The sequence below is a fragment of the Macaca mulatta genome, chromosome 4 (genome assembly GCF_049350105.2).
Source record: "Macaca mulatta isolate MMU2019108-1 chromosome 4, T2T-MMU8v2.0, whole genome shotgun sequence".
Taxonomy (NCBI): Eukaryota; Metazoa; Chordata; class Mammalia; order Primates; family Cercopithecidae; genus Macaca; species Macaca mulatta.
Window position 1 is genome coordinate 180487189 of NC_133409.1, and position 13386 is coordinate 180500574.

At 42.4% G+C, this 13386-nt stretch overlaps 1 protein-coding gene and 1 long non-coding RNA gene across 9 annotated transcripts in view; one reads left to right on the top strand and one right to left on the bottom strand.

The window, feature by feature from the left end:
• The first annotated feature begins 2640 nt into the window (after positions 1–2640).
• Positions 2641–13386, top strand: part of MYLK4 (myosin light chain kinase family member 4) — an 88689-nt gene continuing 77943 nt past the window's right edge. For 4 of the 8 annotated variants that reach the window (XM_015135428.3, XM_078001006.1, XM_078001007.1 and 1 more), the window contains exons 1-2: positions 2641–2868; positions 4197–4467. In XM_015135428.3, coding sequence (XP_014990914.3) covers positions 2819–2868; positions 4197–4467 — 321 coding nt within the window. In that variant the 5' untranslated portion in view covers positions 2641–2818. Of the gene's footprint in view, positions 2869–4096; positions 4468–8377; positions 10129–13386 lie in introns of those variants that run through there. The other 4 variants (XM_028847889.2, XM_078001011.1, XM_078001010.1 and 1 more) reach the window with 3 other exon arrangements.
• Positions 9343–11482, bottom strand: LOC144340594 (uncharacterized). The gene is made up of 2 exons (XR_013416864.1): positions 11226–11482; positions 9343–10634 (listed from the first exon to the last, which is right to left on the bottom strand). It is a non-coding gene; the product is annotated as an uncharacterized LOC144340594 (long non-coding RNA).

Here is a 13386-nt window from a genome sequence, read left to right on the forward strand (position 1 = left end):
TTCCTAATAGTGTCTTTTCAAAGGCAAACGTTTTGAATTTTGAGGAAGTGCAATTTATCAATCTTTGTTTTTATGGGTCATATTCAGTGGTGATTTTTGAAAGTAAGGAAGTTCTATTTTAATGCGGATAACAGGGATGCAGTAGCTTTTTATTTGCATTTTGGTATTTGTGCTGTTGCTCCACTTTTGTGTGTAAACATTCAAGAGGCCTTGTTCTGGAAACATTCAGAACGCTGTGTGGAAACAGAAACTCGTAGTGTAATCCGGCCGGGTTTCAAAGCCAACCAGGAGACAAGAGCTATCGATGATGTTTCTTCATGTGGCTCCTTTGACACAGCACAGTCTCTTACTCAGCTAACGGAAATGCCCCTTGAAAAGAATCAAGGGATTCTTTTCCATGGCTCTGTAGGGTGCTATTTTCCTGATGTTGGTATTTTTTAAAGAAGTGTAACTCCAAAATATGCAGATACTGGAAAAGTGATCCTGGGCCTGCTCATATTCCTCACTAATGAATTTTTCCAGGTATAAGAGCATTTTAAGCATACAGAACATTTTATGGGTGTGGACTGAGGGTCCCGAGGCTAGGCGGATAGACCAGAATGATGATGCATGTATAACTTGTTTTTTTGTGGTCAAGTGTTGTGCCAGCAGTGTGCTTGTCCTGTCTGCCATCGGAAGCTGGGAACAGTGTGATGTAGCAGAACCAGACAACCAGAACCAGACACTAATTTTAGAAGACAAGTAGCACGGATTATTTTAATTGACTTGTTTTTTAGGGCAAGTAGACACAATTAAAGATCATTCTGTCTAGTAATTAATCAAATATGTATTGAATGTATATTGTGCATGGAAATATCTATATGTGGATGCCTTCCAAATTCTTTTCTCCAGCCTACACCCCTCCCCTGAACTCCAGTTTCTATCTCCACAGCCTACTCAACTTGAGCGTTTAATGGGCTTGGGCTTGCCAGAGACTTCATGCCTGACCTTTCCCTCTAGAGTTGCCCTTCCCACAGCCTTCTCCATCTCAGTTAATGTTCACTGTCTCTTTCAAGTGCTCAGGAGAAAATTTGCAAAGGTGTCTACCATCTTTCTTTCACACCCCATACCCAATCTATCATAAATCCTACTGATTCTAAATGTAATGTGGAATCCTGCAAGGGATTCTGGAGCAGAAAAGGGGCATTTGGGGGGGAAAAAACCCAACAACAATAAAGTATTGAGTTTAGTTAATAATAATGTTCACCACGGTTCATTAATTGTGACAAGTATACCATACCAACGTAAGATGCTAAAAACGGAGGATTTGGGGTGCAGGGCAAGGGGAACTCTGAGCTACCTTTGCCCCTTTTCTATAGATGTAAAACGGCTCTAAAAGGAAAAGTTTATTACAAAACAGTAAGCAAAGGAGCAGATTCTCCTGGCCTCTGGCTCACTCGAGCCTGCGGTTGGTTTGCTGGAGCCAAGTTGATGGCAAGTCTGCTTCTGCGTGGTGGTGGTCTGGGTGGAGGATGTGGTTGGATCAGCAGCAGCCCACACACATTTTGCTTCTGGCAGGGCATTTGTTGCCTTATCAGTACTTCTACGCAATTTAATTATACTAACAAAATTGGTAACCTCAAACCAGCTTAGTCTTTATATAATAATTTTGTCAGATAATTTATCTCTCACAAATTTATAGTTCCACTTCATTACTTTTCCTGAAGAACAAAGCTCTCTAATCTGAAAAATAACAAGCATTTTGTGTTTTAAAAAAAGGTTTTGCTATAATTCATTAATACTACATAGAATGGAAAAATGTGTGTTTTAATTTCACATGGAATGCATTGATCTGAATTAAAAATAAGGAATTTTTTTTTTTTTTTTTAAAGAAACAGAAGAGCAGCAGAGGCTGGTGTTATAATGGGGCATAGAGGGGCTAGCACAGGCTCCAAATAAGAGGTGACAATTGGCCAGGCCCTGAAAAATTGCAGAGTTGTCTAGAGTGCAAAGTCCAGCCTCTGGGCAATTAAGGTATTATGTCACTTCAGTGAATCGAGGGATGCGCTACTGTGAGAGTCGGGCAGGTGGGCTGACACGCCCCTTTCTTGGTCTGTGCAAAAAACTACGGGGGAAGTCCTAGTGTTGCTTAAGGAAAGTTTATGAAAAATTTATTCCTGTTTCCTGGATGCCTGTGCCTTTGACCTTTCCCTAGAGCTGTAAATGTTTGGAGACTTTGCAAACATCTTTAAGAACTGAGAAAATTAAAACAAACTTGCTAACTGCTTTCAGAAGATCTTCTATATTACAGTTGGATATGCTGAAAGCATAAGATGGGCAAACAGAGGTGGCTGTGGGGTTGCCACACCTGGCATTTCCCCGACTGGGGGAAATTTAACGAGCACTTAAATAATCCTGAGTCTGAAAGGGGCAGAAGGTCCAGGCAGATGATTGCTGAGGACAAATCCAGCTTTGTAAATCCAGGAGTATTGACACAATGATATGAGGGAAAGGTGAAGGTGATATTTCATCCAGTGTTCCCGGTTTATCCTCTCCTTACCTGACCTCTGAAATGGAGCCATTGGCCTTGAAAAGCCTGGTGTCTAAAATTAATATTCTTCCCCATCTGACTAAGAAGGCAACAGCTGAGCAACATGAGATCAAGAGCCATATTAATTTAAACAGAGGCTCAAAGTGGCATTTCAGAGAGAAGATACTTCCTCTCGTAGTGGACACTTGTCTTTTCAGAAGATTTATACGACTGAGAGTCAAAACTGTCACCAGAGACTTCCATAGTCAGTTTGAATTCTGCAAAATTTCTCTTTATCTTCTGGAATGTATGCTCTACACTTGGAATGGCTCAAGCTCTTCGATGTTATCCTATCAATGGTAATTATCTTTGTTTATTGTTATAACCTCTCAAATCTCCTTCCCTTTTTTCTAAGTTACCTTCAATAACAAATTGTACCAAACTTCAGGTAGAGCTTAATATTTAACATTTCTTTGCAAAATTATTGTATCTTAAACCTAAACTTTTGTTTTAATGCATTAATTTTGTGTGGCTTCCTGATCCAATTTGAGTTTCATCTGCAATTAACCATAGTATTTTAGTTGTAGTTTGCCTTAGGAATAGCCATGCATTTGTTTCCTTATTTTAATAATTTTTTCAGGGCAATTTGAAAGAATGCTAAGCATGGTCTGTGTTGTATCTGCAGAGCTCTGGTTGATAGTATTAATATTTGCATTTTTATTTGTTTGAATGTAAGCTCCTTATGTGGATAAGTATAATTTTTTAGAGCAGTGAACTTTAAACACTTTGGAACTGAAGAGTGTCATTTTACTGTAGGAGCTGAGAAAACAAAATATTAAGTTTTGTGGTGAGAATCATAATATGGTTTTTAAGCTGAGAAAATGCTGGAAGAGGCGCTTTTCAGAAAATGTCCACCAGGGGGCCTCAGTTGTCAGCCATGCGGAACCAGCACAAATTCAACTCTCTCCATCTCCCTGCATCTCTGTGCAATCAAGTGATGGGTCCATACAGACATGTGTATATGTCTCTAGTATCAAAGCGTATTCTGTATTCTGCATCGCTTCATTTGTGAGGAAAGTATTTTAAGGAGAGTGAAAAGACCGAACTTCTCGGTACATAGCTGTTAATGCAGAGGCAAAGAAAGGTATCTGGGGTGTGCTGTCCACGTGAAAGGACTGTAAGGAAACAAATTTCTTTTCACAAATGAACACCACACATTTTAAGGCATAGGTAGAGAAGAGATCTGGAAAAGGACTCATTTGCGGGAGATCCCTCTGGAGAGGGAGGCCAGGGGAAGCAAGAGAGACCCCTTCTGTGACAAGCGCTTCCCACTGGGCTGCAAAACCTGCGGTTCCAATTAAGCCCAAAGATACTTTATACTTCACATTTAAAGTGGCCACTTGATCTGCAGCTTATTTTATGCAATGAGGAGCATATTTCATCATCCAGTGAAACTTGACATTGCTTCTTACTGTTTGCTTTTGTAATTTTAAAGTAAAAAAAATATTTTTCCTTTTAAAGTTCCAATGTTGGAAACTCAATATGAATGTTAGTATTTCTTTTCCTAATTTTGGATCCTCTCTCCAGTTTAAACAGAAGAGACTTCCAAATTCTCACTGGTCATTTTCCCAAGAAGTCAAATGTGTGAATAAGTGATAAGAACTTTCTGTGTTTCCGTTCTCTGCAGTCAAGAGAAAGAAGCACTGAAGAGTCAGAATCGTGTCTTGATTTATAAATCGGAGACAGAGGGAGACGAAAACCACACTCCAGAAAGTAGCTTAATTGGACTCACTACTAAGATGTTGAAAGTGAAGAGGCTGGAAGAATTCAACACGTGTTACAACAGCAACGAGCTGGAGAAAATGGCCTTTTTTCAGTGCAGGGAAGAGGTGGAGAAAGTGAAGCATTTTCTGGAAGAAAATTCTGGGGACCAGGATTCAAGACCTGAACATAATGAGGTAATCATGTGCTAATTTAGTCTCCTAAAAATATTCACTCTGTCTTATCTTTTCTAATGTCATGGAGCCATATATCAACCCTTTCCAAATTCTGTTTTGTACTTGTGAGTACAATTAAAGAAAGTTTATGAATAGGCACCATTCCATTTTGCTTCACCGAGAAGCGTGCGTGTCAACTATACAATTGTGTTTGGTAAATAATTAGGAGGCCTTTGAAGCTGCATTTCTGCCAGCAGTCTACTTCACTTTATAGTTAGTGGCTTAGGAATTATACAGTCAGCTTGCGGAAATGAAGAAGAATCCTTTAACATGATGGATTTGGGCTTGAAATTCAGAAAAGGGCTGTGAGAGGCACAACCTTTCTGCTAAAAGAAGTTTCTCCTTTCCTCCAGACCTTGAGTTCCTCACGGGGTCGATGGCAGAGCTGTTAATAGTGAAGTTCAGCGAAGGGACAAGAAAGACTTGCTGATGGCATGACTGGGGGGCTCGTATCCTCCTCTGTGCAGAACGCGAGCTCTGAGCCCAATTCCAGCTGCTTGTTCTTGGGAAAAATATTAATTTAACCAAGGGCTTGCCACATCTGAATTAGTGAGATAATAGTAGTTGTGAAAATTAGGTGTGATCACGTCTGTAAAGCACTCCGCCTAGTGTCTGTCCCTAGAGTAAGCCTTTAATATGTGTTAGCAGCAGCATCAATTCCCTCCCCTGCCTTGGCCCGGTCAGTTCCTGCCCATCATCCATTGACTCCTTGCCCGGTGGGAGCATCAAGCATTTTGCCCATGCCTTCATTCCAGCACATGCGGTGGTTTTGAACATGTTGATCACCTTTCTCTAGACAAGGCTCCTTAACGTTGGGACCTTGTGTTATTTGTTCATGTTTTCTCAGTTGCTTTCCCAGTAACGGGAACAAATAGGCACCAAAAGTGTTTTTGGAACAAACAGATCTGTTTAAGTGAATTCTGGTTGAGGGCTGGGAACCATTATTTTTGATAATCAGAGCAAGTGATTCTTATCAGGCAGGTCTGGAAAACATCCTTCTTTGCCCACCTACTGTTCTGAAAAACACTATTCAGGTAGGAAGGGCGTTTCTAACAATGCAACAGACAATGAAATAGAGATATTGTATGTAAAAGGGCTAGGAGGCTTTTTATTGTAAGTGAGTAAGAAATGACAAAATGTGCTGGAGAATGAGTCAGATTGAAACAGATTTTTTTGAGACTTCTGCTTTCCCCATGAGTTCAATATAGACCAAGTAGAATTATCTACAGGCAAAATCAAGTGAAACATGACTTTCTCATTAGGGTTCTTAGTGGTACAAACAGGATAATTTTTTCTGTTTATTAATTTCGGTAGGACAGAGAAGAAAAAATATTCTTCTTGGATAACTTTGAAATCATCAACTAACCGTAATAGTTTATATGAATTTCGTTATCTTTCAAGTACTGTTTTTCTTCAAATTCTGTGATACAATTTTTATAAATGGGCAACATTCTAAAGAGTGAAAGAAGCTGGAGGCAAGGACGTACGGCTCACACCTGCGATCCCAGCACTCCGGGAGGCTGAGGCAGGAGTGGACGCACGGCTCACACCTGTGATCCCAGCACTCTGGGAGGCTGAGGCGGGAGTGGGCACGTGGCTCACACCTGTGATCCCAGCGCTCTGGGAGGCTGAGGCGGGAGTGGGCACGTGGCTCACACCTGTGATCCCAGCACTCTGGGAGACTGAGGCGGGAGTAGACGCACGGCTCACACATGTAATCCCAGCACTTTGGGAGGCTGAGGCGGGAGTGGATGCATAGCTCACACATGTAATCCCAGCACTTTGGGAGGCTGAGGCGGGAGTGGACGCATAGCTCACACATGTAATCCCAGCACTTTGGGAGGCTGAGGCAGTAGTGGACGCATGGCTCACACATGTGATCCCAGCACTTTGGGAGGCTGAGGCGGGAGTGGACGCATAGCTCACACATGTAATCCCAGCACTTTGGGAGGCTGAGGCAGGAGAATCACTGGAGGCCAGGAGTTTGAGACCAACCCAGGTGACATGGTGAGACATCTATTTCTACAAAAAAAAAAAAAAAAAAAAACAAATAAAATAGCCAGGCATGGTGGCACACATCTGTAGTCCCAGCTGCTTGGGAGGCTGAGGCAGGAGGATTGCTTGAGCCCAGGAGTTCAAGGCTGCAGTGAGCTATGACCGCACCACTACACTCCAGCCTGGGCAACAGAGCAAGACTCTGTTTCTGAAGATAAAAAAAAGAGTTAGATAGTGCTAAGTTGGAACATAAATATATGTAGGGATATCACTTTTGTGATAGCAAACTGCCTCCAGAAGTTGATAATTTGGAAGTTAAATATTTTTAGGGTGTTTTTGAGGGAAAACTTGAGACCGTAATTTAACCCCTAGAAACCATCAGAGAATGTCCTTTGTAGTAAGTCTCATATCCCTTCTGAAACTCGGGCCTCCTGGCTTCGGTCCTGCAGTTGACACCCTGCGGAAGGTGGGAAGGAGTCACTAGGAGCTCCATGTATCCCATTCAGTTTCTTACTTGTAAATGGAGAAGGGCCTAGAGATGTCTGCAATAAATTTTCCTGTCTGCGTCCACGTGGAGAATGGGTAGGTGCACGTGTTTGGGGCACAGAGTTCTCCTCTCCATGGCCTGGAGCCCCTGCCTACCCAGTTGGTGGGTGCCAGGGCAGCCAGCAGGCTTGGCAGTGGGTGGGTGGAGAAGGACATTCCGGGGGCTCAGATGTCTTCAGGTATGCAGACAGAGCTAGATTAACACATCTTCATCTTCTGCTGGGCAGCAGTAAATCTTTAAAATGCCACTCTTTTCTCTCCAGGGACTATAAAAAAATGCTTGTCGATTTTCTCCACCTATTCCCTTTTCTCTCTCATCCCTTCTGTCTTTGAGAAGATTAGCACGGCTAATCATAGTAGGAACATCCCTTGTGGTGCACTGGAAAGAATTTACTCTCAGTTTCAGGCTCTCTGGTGACATGAAAGCTTTGTTCTGGAATCTTTCTGTGCAACTTCTTTAGAGCCTGGAACTACTCCCCAGTCCCAATAGGGGAAGAATTTTATATAGATTTAACAACTTATATTTGTTAAAATAGTTTGATAAAACTCAGATTCTCTTTTTTTTCCTGCTTTTAATCAGATTGTTCTATTTCTTTTATTTTTCTTCTACTGAATTTATTTTTAACTATCTTCTTTCTTTCCTCTATGTTTTATTGAGTTTATGAAACACTTCATAGCCTACTTTTCTTCCTTCTACTTAAGTTCTTGTTCTTTTAATTTTTCTTTTTTTTTGTTTTTGTTTTTGTTTTTTTTTTGAGATGGAGTCTGGCTCTGTAGCCCAGGCTGGAGTGCAGTGGCGCGATCTCGGCTCACTGCAAGCTCCGTCTCCCGGGTTCACGCCATTCTCCTGCCTCAGTCTCCCGAGTAGCTGGGACTACAGGTGCCTGCCAACACGCCCGGCTAATTTTTTGTATTTTTAGTAGAGATGGGGTTTCACCGTGTTAGCCAGGATGGTCTCAAACTCCTGACCTCGTGATCCACCCACCTCAGCCTCCCAAAGTGCTGGGATTACAGGCGTGAGCCACCACGCCCGGCCTCTTTTAATTTTTCTTACTTGTTTCCTTTCTTTTTTTTTTTTTGAGACAGAGTCTCACTCTGTCACTCAGGCTGGAGTGCAGTGGTGTGATCTCGGCTCACTGCAGCTTTGACCTCCCTGGCTCAAGTGATCCTCCTGCCTCAACCTCCCAAGTAGCTGGGTCTAGGCATGCACTACCACCCATGGCTACTTTTTGTGTTTTTTTGTAGAGACAGGAGTCTGCCTGTGTTGCTCAGACTGGTCTTGAGCTCCTGGGCTGAAGTGATCCTCCCGCCTTGGCCTCCCAGAGTGCTGGAATTATAGGCATGAGCTACTGTGCGTGGCCTATTTTTCCTACTTTCCTTTTTATTCTGTTTTCTAGTGACTTTTCTCATTCTATTATGTTCCAAAGGCTGTTCAAAATCACCTAAATTCTACCTACCATGTAAAATTTTAAAAGTTTTCAGCAGATAACCATAGGCCATAATAAACTAGATCTAAACATACATACATGGCGTGGTGTTGAAATCAAGTAAAATTTTCAAATTGGTCTGACTCACGTGAGTGATGAGCTTGATAGCTACTGTGTCCATACCATTAAGTTATAAATGATGAACAGGTTTCATAACTGTAATTAGTATTATTTTTGTACAATTGAATCCGGGTTTTTTTCTTTTGTCAGTTCTCTGTTATCTATATAGCAAATAGCCCTTGTGTTGTATTTCCCTCAGATTTACTTGAATATTTAGTAGGATCTCTGTCTCATATACACCACCACACCCCTCTGCTTGCTTAATGAAACACAGGTGTCCCCAGTAATACTCCCAGTCAACCATTCGGCCCCGTGTGCTTCTCGCTGCTTTCCTCCGTGTACCACCCCCATCCCTGCACCTGAGGCCCGGGGTTGTCTGTGCTCACCTCCTCGTCCCTTGGTTTTCCCCTCCTTCCTGTTCACCCCTAGTTACTCATCCTCCATCCAAAAGGCATGGTCCCAAGTACGAAAGTAGGACACAGGTTGTGAATACTCACTCTACAAAAATATGTCAGCATGGCCCACCGTTCCACATCCGCGCCTGAATTGATCCTAACCCTTGCTGATTTGTGTTTAAAAGCCTGCCGTCATAGGGAATAATTCTTTTTTAAAACCTGGCTTAAGTTCTTCCATATCCCAACCAGGGGGTATCCCAAAGCTGTGAGGGTAGAAACAAGCACGGCCCCGGCAGACTCAGGACCACACAGTCCCTGGAGTGTTTAAATGGCTGGTACAAATGTCCCCAAGACCAGGCAAAGCACAATATTTATTAACAGGATGTACAGAGAGATGGAGTGGGTTGGAGTAAAGTGTGGATCTTCCTATTTTGATTGCAGTTGGTGGATTTCACACCAGGTGGCATTTCCTGACCATCTGCTGTGAAATTGTACCATCAGCACCACCCGTAATGACTATAACTTAGATCTCAAAATAACAAGTCTGAGGGCAGAGGTTTTGTGATTTTTAAAGTTGCATTTCCCCACCCCCATCCCTGTGCTCCTCATCCTGTAAGGGCAGGAGAAAGCTCCCTGGCGGTGGCCCAGCCTTGGCAGCCAGCAGATGCCAGATACAGTGGTGCTAATTGTCCTTGAACTGGGAACCAAAGCGCGTTCACGGCGCTGTAAATTATTGCCAGCAGGTCTCCCGATGCCCCTACACCTGTTTCAGATCTGTCACACAAGGCCGTCATATTTTTCCTTTTAAAGAGGCAGATTATTTGCTGATCACGCAACTGGAGACGTCCAAGCAGGACTCTGCAAGAACTCTCTGTAATTCGGTGACAGCCACTCCTCGGGGCAGAGCAAAGGGTGACACTACTTGAGAAGTGCTGGTGCTAGATCAGGGCAGGGAAGGAACATATAAGCCAAGCGACATCCACAGCTGCTCCCAGAGAATGGACTTCACACTCAGAAGAAAAGACGTCTGGGTTGTAGGTAGCGTGTGCCTTCTCTCGTCTTCAGTTCTCTGGCGCTTGATCCGGTTCGTGATGACCCGGGGAGGCCATTGGCAGGCTCCTGCTCTTGAGGATGTGCAGGTAGTAAAATCAGTTTGATCTAAGACAGATTCATTTTGTTTGAATGTTTCCAACCTGGGAGTGGCACTTGCCAAAGAAAATGGAATGCATGCCCTGGCTGAATCTCTGCCCAGGACCCTGGCCTTAGGGGCAGTTGGGGTAATAATAGTGGCATATGGCACATTTCAACCTTTCAAACACTTGCACCAACTTTTGGGGAACCTCACGGGCAGGGATTCCCTGTGCATATTAAAGTTGGTGATCTGTTTTTATTTGTCAGAGCTAAAAATAATGTCCATATGTCTTCATTCTCCTACTTCTTATATGACTTAAGAAAAGAAAATAAAACATAAGCAAAAGTGCTTTATTCTTACTAAGAAATCGATCGCAAACACAGCACGTGCAGTGATCAGCGCTTCTGAGCATAGCCTTCTCTGCTTTCTCCTTTGAGCCATTGCCTGATAAAGCATTTCATGTAACACCATAGCTATTCCGGAATGGAATTCAGTCAGGAGCGTAGCAGAATTCTGGAAGAAGAGAAATAATTCCTATTCTAAGAATGTCAGCACTTTTCAAGAGAGAGTATTCAGTTCTGGGAAGACAGCTCTTTGCACATATTTAGCTCTCTTATCAATTAGCATGTGATAAATTATTTTTAAAACAATACACAACAGTTTAGAAAGCACTATGGAAGACAGTCTGAATCATTGTTCTGTCTGAAGAGGGGTTTATGGCAGCGTTTCTCAGCCTTTCTTTCATTATCATCCACCCCCTCTTAGACCTTTTAGGGTTTTTCCCCCTTAGTTGACTCCTCCCATTCAATTTTAATACCACATATATACTGCATACCTGTTGATGCCTTGTTTGCATATCTGTGCTTTATACAGATGGCAACCCCATGGTGGGCCCCTAGCTTGCACTCTATGCCACCATCAAGGATGTCCCGCTATACCCAAATATTACAGATTTGTAATATACAAATCTTACAAAAGAGTAAGATTTTTTTCACACACCCCCAGAAGAACCAATTTTCATTCCTTTGGGGTGCTGTTGGCCCATCGACAACGCATGCAGTTAAAAAAATTTCTCTAGGGGAGTTAGACAATCTATCCCTGTACCTGTGTATAAATGCCGTATTTATTTCTTATTCAATAAGAAGCCACCAACTCTGCCTCTTGCTGGTGTTGAGAAGTCGGAGAGGAGTTGGGCTTTCCCCATGGCCTGAGCCTTCCCAGGGAAGCTTTCCACAGCAAATATTTCTGGAACATCAAGTTCATATTAAGAGGAATTACCCAGTCTTGGAATGGCTTGTCAATCATCTGATCTGTCTTAGTTGAGGACAAAGTGAAAGACATGGAAGAAAGGAAGATTTTTTTTTTTTAAGTAAGCAATCACAAAATGTTATAATTCTCTGCAGGTCTGACCTAGCATCATGGTGAAGTCTATGTTTTTAGGCAGTCACTGTTGCCCAAGGGTTAATCATTTTTCGCTGTTTGTCGTATCTCCTGTGGGAGATGCCAAGAGGATTACATTTCTCCTATGGGAAATACTATGAGGGCTTTCATCTTCATCTTCCATGTGGAATAGAATGTGTTACTCAAGCTGTAAGATTGTAGCCCTCATAGTATTTCCCAGTGACAAAGTCAACAAGTTTTGTGAGTTAATTAGGAGTATTGTAGATGTATATTTCAGAATGTTTTTGCAACTTTTTAGCCATAAAGAAATCTCTCTTAAATTAGAGTGTACATGTCCTCATAGCTTTTCTTATTGCTAATGGATATTCAGAAATGTGAGCAAACTATTGTCTTTGAAATATCTACAAGCATAGCAGTTTTAAGAACTATCTTTTGTCACGGTATCAGTGAATCCTACTTATGATATGAATGTGCTCTATCTCCATTCAAGACAGAGAGCAATAAAAAGGTTTTCCAATGTACTGTGTGTAGATACCTGCCCATGTAAATTCTGAGTGTCCTTGACCAAACGCACAGATGAGTCATACTTATGTCTATGTTGTTTCAGCTTCTTAGAGTAATTAAAATTATGATAGTTTTATGCCATTTCTGTTGTTTTAACATGAGAAAAAGATCTTTATTTGCTCTCTCTGAAAGTTAAAACAACATTGTCAAAAACACAAATGTTGCAAATCAAGTCTGTGTTTCCAAGTAAGAGAATGGTTAGCATACTTGATAACAAAGTCCCTAAATATAGATGCCCAAACTACGATCCTATCCACTTACCTAAAACATAATGGTCATAAAATGCACGTTTATCTATTCATTTTCCAGATCTTATTTTCACACACCACTATCATGATTTTTGCTATATTTACGCGCTATCTTTATTCCTATTAATATTTTTCATATGTTGAGTCACTTAAGACATTTTTAATCAAAGCAAAAATAAAGTGAAATCATGGTTTTGATGTTTTATTTATAGATTTTCTAATGCACAATAACACACACATAAGTTTTAAAAATGGATTGTTACTGTATGATCTAAAACCACCTAAAGCCTCTCGCGATGAAGTGGCCCAAAATCAGTCTCTGGACATCCGACTCAGGAAGCTATTCCAGGTCTTTGCCCTGTGGTATTCGGCCCTTTCCCTTATTTCTCATTTTCTGTCCACCACATGGTGACAACAAAGACCACTTCCCTCACGACAGCAGACACGGAGAAGGCAGATCATAGGCAGCGTTTAGTATAGAAAATAGGTAACAGGTAAAGTTTATGTAGGATTTCTTATGTACCCAGCACCACGTCTCTACGATGTCATTCCTGAGTTCCTACCAGAAAGCAGAGCCCAAGCATGCATGAGGGTGGCTTGTTTTGTGAACTGACTCCAGGGAATAGGTGTAGGGGCTTGAGGAGTATGAAACAGGGAAGGAGAGAAGCCCCAGCAAGGTTGAGTTGCCAAGCTGCCTACTTCAGACAGGATGACTTCAGAGCCGCCCACCCATAGGACTGACGCAGGCACTGGCACTGATTCCCTGGGCGCCATCTCCACCATCGGGGGGTCTTGCGGGGTGACTGTCCCCCTGGCATTTTCAGTTGCATATGCCTAAATGCCAGTTCCCAAGAAGGTCCCGCAGCAATGCCAGAGAACCCTGGAAAGAGGGTGTAATGCGGTGGCCTGAGGTGAAGCACTTTCAGACTGCACCTCTGTGGAGCTGGTTACCACAGTACTGGCTGGAGCAGAGGTGGGGGAGAGCATGCGCGGAGGACGAGGAGAGGTGCCCCTGTTCTGATGCCTTTAAAGTCTCACTGTCAGCCATGAGG